Source organism: Tachysurus vachellii, chromosome 5, assembly GCF_030014155.1.
Source record: "Tachysurus vachellii isolate PV-2020 chromosome 5, HZAU_Pvac_v1, whole genome shotgun sequence".
Classification (NCBI taxonomy): Eukaryota; Metazoa; Chordata; class Actinopteri; order Siluriformes; family Bagridae; genus Tachysurus; species Tachysurus vachellii.
The window spans coordinates 13,191,580-13,198,960 of record NC_083464.1 but is presented as its reverse complement, the minus strand read 5'-3'; the positions used below and the strand labels follow the sequence as shown (position 1 = coordinate 13,198,960).

General features: G+C 38.6%; 1 protein-coding gene across 1 annotated transcript; it reads right to left on the bottom strand.

Annotated features, from left to right (window-relative positions):
- Positions 1 to 219: 219 nt before the first annotated feature.
- Positions 220 to 2,839, bottom strand: tpbgb (trophoblast glycoprotein b). The gene has a single exon (XM_060869860.1). The coding sequence runs from the start codon at positions 2,089 to 2,091 to the stop codon at positions 934 to 936; it is 1,158 nt and encodes a 385-aa protein (XP_060725843.1). The 5' UTR covers positions 2,092 to 2,839; the 3' UTR covers positions 220 to 933.
- Between the last annotated feature and the right edge of the window lie 4,542 nt (positions 2,840 to 7,381).

Below are 7,381 nucleotides of genomic sequence, written 5' to 3'. Positions count from 1 at the left end.
CTTCAATTCAGTGTGTCTGCCTGCTCAGGTAACGGCCAAATATTAATCTGGTAGCATGTTTTAAAAAATTATGTAATTAAAAAGTCTGTAATTAGTTCAATTACAGTCCTTCTATCTAGACATTATAATTAATATACAAGTTACCACATAGAATGAAACAATTACAAATCAAATTTGACATAAAATGCTAGATATTTATAATAAAATAGAAGATAATGGTAAATTAGAACAGATGTTCATTTATTTATACATATGTATCTGTGTGTATGTATGTTGTGCATAAGAATATGCCTAATCCCTGTTCCTGTTCCAGCAGCTTTGGATTCCTCACTGGAGTTGAAAGCATCAGAGGAGAGATGAGGGCTCAAGGCAAGACCTTTTTATTCAGCAGAACATATTCATAAGAAAAGTTGAGCCATGTCCATGGAACAAATTTGATATATAAAAATGGACAGCTGTAATAATTAAATTTGAGTATTATGATTTTATAACCAAAAGTACATAAACACATGCAAACATGGTAACGAGTTATTCCAGAAAAAAGTCAAGCATTAATGAGATTTAAGACATGAATAATTCTTCATTTCATTCATTTTTCAAGCAAGATAATATGCACAACTTGCATCCATTAGAGATCCTTGCATCATATTTCACATTGTCCTAAAATATCACATGCACAATTCTTTTAGAAGAAAGAAGCACTTATGTACCTTTATGAGTTCTTGAGTCATGCAAGCATTAAACAACATCTAAACAAGACACACTATAACATAGCATGCGGAGTGTACCGCAGTAGACGCCAATTAATCTAGCTGGCATGGCAAACTGCAAATTACAGTATAAGTTGTGAAAACTATGGAAACGTAGAGCTGAGTCACTGTGCGAATTTCTGGGAAAAACCTTTCCCTATGTCCGGCTAAGCGGCAAAACTCCTTAGACATCCGAATTAAGACTGAGATTGGCCAGGCGTGGATCCGAGTTGATCTCATACCTGTAATGGTAGCCCTCCATGTGGTCCCTGCATGCATCACGGATATTATACATCCATTTCTTAATGCCTTTTCTGTTCAGGTAAAGGACCAACAGGAATATAAGCCCAATGAGGGCCAACACCATACCCAAAAAGACATATGATGTCTCAAGGGTAACCTCCATGTTTCCAGAGTCGATGCACTGCAGCTCTGAATGCTTCAAGTGCAAGAGCTGGTTGCTTCTCAAATTTTTAGGCTGGGTGCAGGTCAGGTTCTGCTTGTCCACAACAATATCTGAGCTCTGTAACCACATCACCATGTCCTCAATGTTGCAGTCGCACACCCACGGGTTTCCCAGCAAGTACAGCTGAAGCCCAGGTATCTGGTTGAACTCTTTTAACGTCCCATTAGACAGCTCTTTAAGAGCGTTGTTCCGCAGGTCCAAACTAATAAGTGTTTGGTTTTGAAAAGTCACATTCGTAATTGAAACTAATGAATTGTTTTTTAGGTCCAATGTAGTGAGATGAGATAAGCTGGTGAACATGTCATCTGGAAGAACGACAAGGTCATTGTTTGCCAGGATGAGATTGGAAAGTTTAGGAACGGCATGCTTTAAAAGGTTACAAAAAACATCAGCATAGGAGAAATTATAAAGTGATCTACTCAGGTTTAAGACTTGGAGCATATTGTTCTCTGGAAAAGCATCAGGGCTGAAATTCAAGATTTTATTGTTGCTCAGGTCAAGAAAACGGAGCCTTGGCATGTTGACAAACACCCCAGGGTCCACTTGCTCTATTCGGTTATCAGGTAGATAAAGTTCTGCCAAAACGTCCAGGTGTGCAGGAAAGGACTCCTTGGTTAGACGGGTTATAACGTTACCTGTGAGGATAAGGGTCGTTGTGTTGGGTAGAATCGGCTGTGGGATGGATGTTAAGTTCTGGCGATTGCACTCTACTGTTGTTCCTTTGCACACGCATTTGTGAGGACATTCCAGATTTGCAGCACTGCCAAAGCACGTAAGGAACAGCAATACGCACGGAGTGGAGACGCGCCGCCTGACCTGCTTCTCCTTCTGTATCAGTAACCGCACAGATCCTCCTGCACGCATTTCTGCACGCATTTACACTGCTGTCAACACAAGTACCTTCTGCAACTGAAAGTGAAGCTCGCACAAATTCAGACGAGTCCGAATTCTACACCTTTTGTCTGCTTGAAATTCCGGTAGACACTTTGTTTCATTCCTTCCACTTCTTTTTGTCTTACGTAGTTACAATCGCCAGAAGCAACTTGCAAATAGCACAGAGGTCCTAGGAACCTGATCAAGCGGCTGTTATGTCCACAAACCCGCCGTGAAGCCTCTTCTGTTTCCAGCTCCACCATTGAATTTACTCATTAGTGTTCAAGCAAAAAAAAAAGTTGCGTCTCCAACGCGCTGCTTCACCTGCAGTCTGTAAAAACCTTCAGCTTTTAGTCGCTGGCTAGCTGTCGTATGTATCCAGAAACTTTGGAGTATTTCATTGAAGCCTGGGTGAATTCTGTGTTCTTTTCGGATGTTCATCTCAGCGCCTTGGACGCATTTCAGACTCTCCTCGAGTTCAGATTCCTGCTCCGCTTCCCCAAGAGCCGCGTCCAAACCACACAGTGGGCTGTACCATTATAGCACGGTGGGGGACGACGGCAACGAGAACGACGCCACAAGAACCATAAACCATGCAAAACAGCTAGTGTGAAACGAGGTGTAAGATTACAGTACGTGGTTAGATGATGTCAGCATCCTGTTCACCTTTTCGGGTCTTTATTATTTACTTTCGTGCATAAGTTACTGTTCTTTAAAGAAAATCGTTTAACCCGTCTCTATTGGCACAGACAAACGTCACTGCTCAGGAAACTGCACGAGCCTGACTGCTGTTCATCCTGGTGTGTATTTAAGGTTATAATCTGCACTGCATTACATTTTTTTTTATATCATATATGATAAATTCAGGTAGGCTGGGATATATATTTTAATTTATTTTTATCAAGGTAAGAAGGTGTCAGATGTTCAGTTCCTTGCAGTGAAACTGATGGATAGGTGTAACATGGTTTATGGATTTATGTACAATAATCTGTATCAAACAGAAAGTTTACTCCAAAAATATTAAGGTATGTACTCTGAAATGAAATGCTTGTTTTGTTTAGTTTTTGTTCTCGTGGTTCTTTAAGTTAGTATATAGGATACTGTGAAGAATAGAAAAATATATATATATATATATATATATATATATATATATATATATATATATATATATATATATACACACACACACACACACACACACAAATTCATTTAAACTGATGGATGAGCGAATGCATGAAACACTTGACAACAATGGTGATTTGTTGTGTAATAAATGGTGTTTGTATGAAGCATCTTACATACGGGGAAAAAAATAAACAGTCACTTAAGCCTACTGTACTGTGTTAATGTAATTTTACAAATATGTGTGTATTTTATTTTAAATCCTGTGTTATGCTACAGCTGCCAGAAATAAATGATAAAATTGCTTATCTTTTAGTGGAGTTTTATCTTTTGTGTGTGTGTGTGTGTGTGTGTGTGTGTGTGTGTGTGTGTGTGTGTGTGTGTGTCTATATGAAAAATCATATAGAATTTTCCAAAGGTTTGCCTATGAATTGGATTATACTTGATATATTCTAAACCAGGTTATTGCTGTAACAGTAATCCATAGGCCAGCATCTTAATACAGTACATAGGTATGTACTCAATTTGACTAAGTCTACTCTGTTCATACACTATTAGAATATGTTGGTGTTGAATTTGCTATTGAATTATTTTTTTCCTTGAATAAGTAAATAAATAACGTTTTAAACATGTCATTAGGGATGAAAGTAACAACCTAAACTAATGACATTGTATGTCCAAAATTACAACAAAAAAAAATCAGGAAGTGTTGACAAAAGGATAAATGGTGCTTTCTCAGAATATGATATAAATATTGTTCCATCAACCCTCACAGAAGTATGAAAATCGTTTGTTTCTAATTTACATCATAGCTAATACTTACAGTAGTACTTTTATTAAATGTATTGTATCTTTATTGTTATTTCAATATGTACTTTTTATTTTTTAGGGTGACTATTACCATCTGTCTAGGGACTACAGGTGAAAAATAGCCCTCTGGCTAACTCTGGCATATTGACAGAAATGTTTATTAATATGCATTGTCCCTGTAATAAATAAATAAACAAACAAATAAACAAACAAAGACAGCTTAGAAAATGTGACACATCAAACGCTATCCCTATACATCTGAATAAGCAAACATTTCAAAAATAATAAGCTGTGCAAGCAATGTGGAAGCTGAAGATCACACTAGCTGATATTCAAAACTACTAGAAGTTGTTATATCACCAATAGGATAATATATATTTTACATTAATTATATTTACCATTGGGGGCACGGTGGCTTAGTGGTTAGCACGTTCGCCTCACACCTCCAGGGTCGAGGTTCGATTCCCGCCTCCACCTTGTGTGTGTGGAGTTTGCATGTTCTCCCCGTGCCTCGGGGGTTTCCTCCGGTTTCCTCCCCCGGTCCAAAGACATGCATGGTAGGTTGATTGGCATCTCTGGAAAAATTGTCCCTAGTGTGTGTGTGTGTGTGTGTGTGTGTGTGTGTGTGTGTGTGTGCCCTGCGATGGGTTGGCACTCCGTCCAGGGTGTATCCTGCCTTGATGCCCGATGACGCCTGAGATAGGCACAGGCTCCCTGTGACCCGAGGTAGTTCGGATAAGTGGTAGAAGATGAATGAATGAATGAATGAATATTTACCTTTGCATTTAAAATAAACCAGGAAATGTGTATTTGTACCATTGTGCATTATAACTGCATTCCTAAGTAAAAGATGAATGTATGAAAGCAAGAAAAAGCATTATGCCATTTTTAATTATTGTACAGTACTCAAATATATCTTACAACACTAAGAAAAAGTATAAAAATGCTTTAAGGCACAGGGGCAACAAGAAAAGCATGTGTCTGATGAGGTTTAGTAATTCTATTTAATTCAGAATAGCACTGTTTGAAATATGTCTCAGAAAACCATTTTTATTTGAAAATCATAAAGTAAGTTTCTGGTTCACTCTGTTGGGCTTTTCAGGTACTAGCTTCAACACTCATTTAACATTTTGTGGCTAATTACAGACATTACAAACTACTTTAGTTTGTGCATGTTTGTTAAGATGTAAGTCAAGAGCACAACAAATGTGTGTTCATATAATGTCACATTATAGTTGAAGTTCAATTACAAAAGGGCTTTCTTAAAAGTCTGTTTTGTTCCAAGCACGTTCGCCTCACACCTCCAGGCTTGGGGGTTCGATTCCCACCTGCGCCTTGTGTGTGTGGAGTTTGCATGTTCTCCCCATGCCTCGGGGGTTTCCTCCGGGTATTCCAGTTTCCTCCCCCCGTCCAAAGACATACATGGTAGGTTGATTGGCATCTCTGGAAAATTGTCCGTAGTGTGTGAGTGCGTGAGTGATTGAGAGTGTGTGTGTGCCCTGCGATGGGCTGAGATAGGCACAGGCTCCCCGTGACCCGAGGTAGTTCGGATAAGCGGTAGAAAATGAGTGAGTGAGAGAGTGTTTTGTTCCACACAATATGCATGGCAGGCCTGGCACAACCAAGGACACTCATTAAGAAATCATAATTGAATATTATCCATTCTTCTTCACTAAACAGTTACTCAATGGGGATACAACAGTTATCCCAGAAATGCTCTGATGGGGTGACTGGTCACATAAAGAACAATTTCAGCAAACCCCTACCTTTATGCTGTCCTACTACATCTTATTTGGAGTATTCGTATCAGGGTACAGTTGTTGTTTATTTCTTGTTGAAAAGAGAAAAATAAGATGTCTGCATTTCATTTTGCTGCTTTGTAAAAATATCTATGACGATGAAAGTTGTAGCTTGACACCTTAACTGAAAAAGGGTATAAATACAATATCACTGACACTGTAGCTTATGTTGTTTAGATTTTTTGGAATTAACATAAATATGAGAAAATTTTGTTTTATGTGCTCCTGCGTGATGTGCTTCTATAAGTAACTCCTTATCCTTGCTAAGAGTTGCACAGAAAACACATTTCTAATACACATTTTTACTCCCAACACCTACCTAATTTCTTTTTTAAAACTTTTTTTACATACTGTCCCCGCGCTTACTTTACAGCTCAACAATTGCTTGGCCCTGTAACAGTGGTACAGCTCTGTCAACACGCTTGTGGGTGGGCCCAATTTACACCCAGCTTGAGCCCTGAATGATGTAAGTGCCAAGGCTACCCCAAGCAGTGCAAATGCTATGAGGCAGCCATATTTTTCACCCTTTTTATATTGGTGAATTTTATATATTGCACATAATATAGTGCTCATGTCTTTAGAATCACTTTAAAGGCACCTATTAAGAAAAAACATATCTTAGTTATGTTTTTAATGTTTTCAGTGTGATGTGTAAAGGTCAAGCTTTGGGAAGATTGGATTTGCAGCTCAAATGCAAGAGATTTTTATCAGTGCAACATTCACCTTCTTTAAAAAAAAAATTGTAGTCTTCACTATTGCTTATAGAAAATGTATTATACACTCACCGGCCACTTTATTAGGTACACCTTACTACCATCGGGATGGACTCCCTTTTGCCTTCAGAACTGCCTTAATCCTTCATGGCATAGACTCAACAAGGTACTAGAAACATTCCTCAGAGATTTTGGTCCATATTGACATGATAGCATCACGCAGTTGCTGCAGATTTGTTGGCTGCACATCCATGATGCGAATCTCCTGTTCCACCACATCCCAATGGTGCTCTATTGGACTGAGATCTGGTGACTGTGGAGGCCATTTGAGTACAGTGAACTCATTGTCATGTTCAAGAAATCAGTCTGTGATGATTCGCGCTTTATGACATGGCGTGTTATCCTGCTGGAAGTAGCCATCAGAAGATGGGCACACTGTGGTCATAAAGGGATGGACATGGTCAGCAACAATACTCAATTGGTATATGTTTATTGCTACCATAGAGTTTTTCATTCCTTAGGTTTCCTCTCAGAGGACATATTAGACCCGAGCTGGCATTACTTGTAGGCCAGGTCATGCTATTAGGTTATTAGAGTTTGGATTAAACAAATTTGTTTAATTCAAGTGACCAGTCAAAATGGCTATTCACTATAATAATCATATAGGAGCTTTGATAATGAAGATTTTGGGTTGTGGTAGCCTAGTGGTTTAGGTGCTGGACTACCAATTGGATGGTTGTGAGTTCAAATCCTTTGTCCACCAGGCTGCCACTGCTGGGCTCCTGAGCAAGGCCCTTATATATATATATATATATATATATATATATATATATATATATATATATATAT

Bases quoted from the DNA above. Each gene is read 5' to 3' on its own strand.
- tpbgb (XM_060869860.1), bottom strand. From the start codon at position 2,091: ATGCGTGCAGAAATGCGTGCAGGAGGATCTGTGCGGTTACTGATACAG.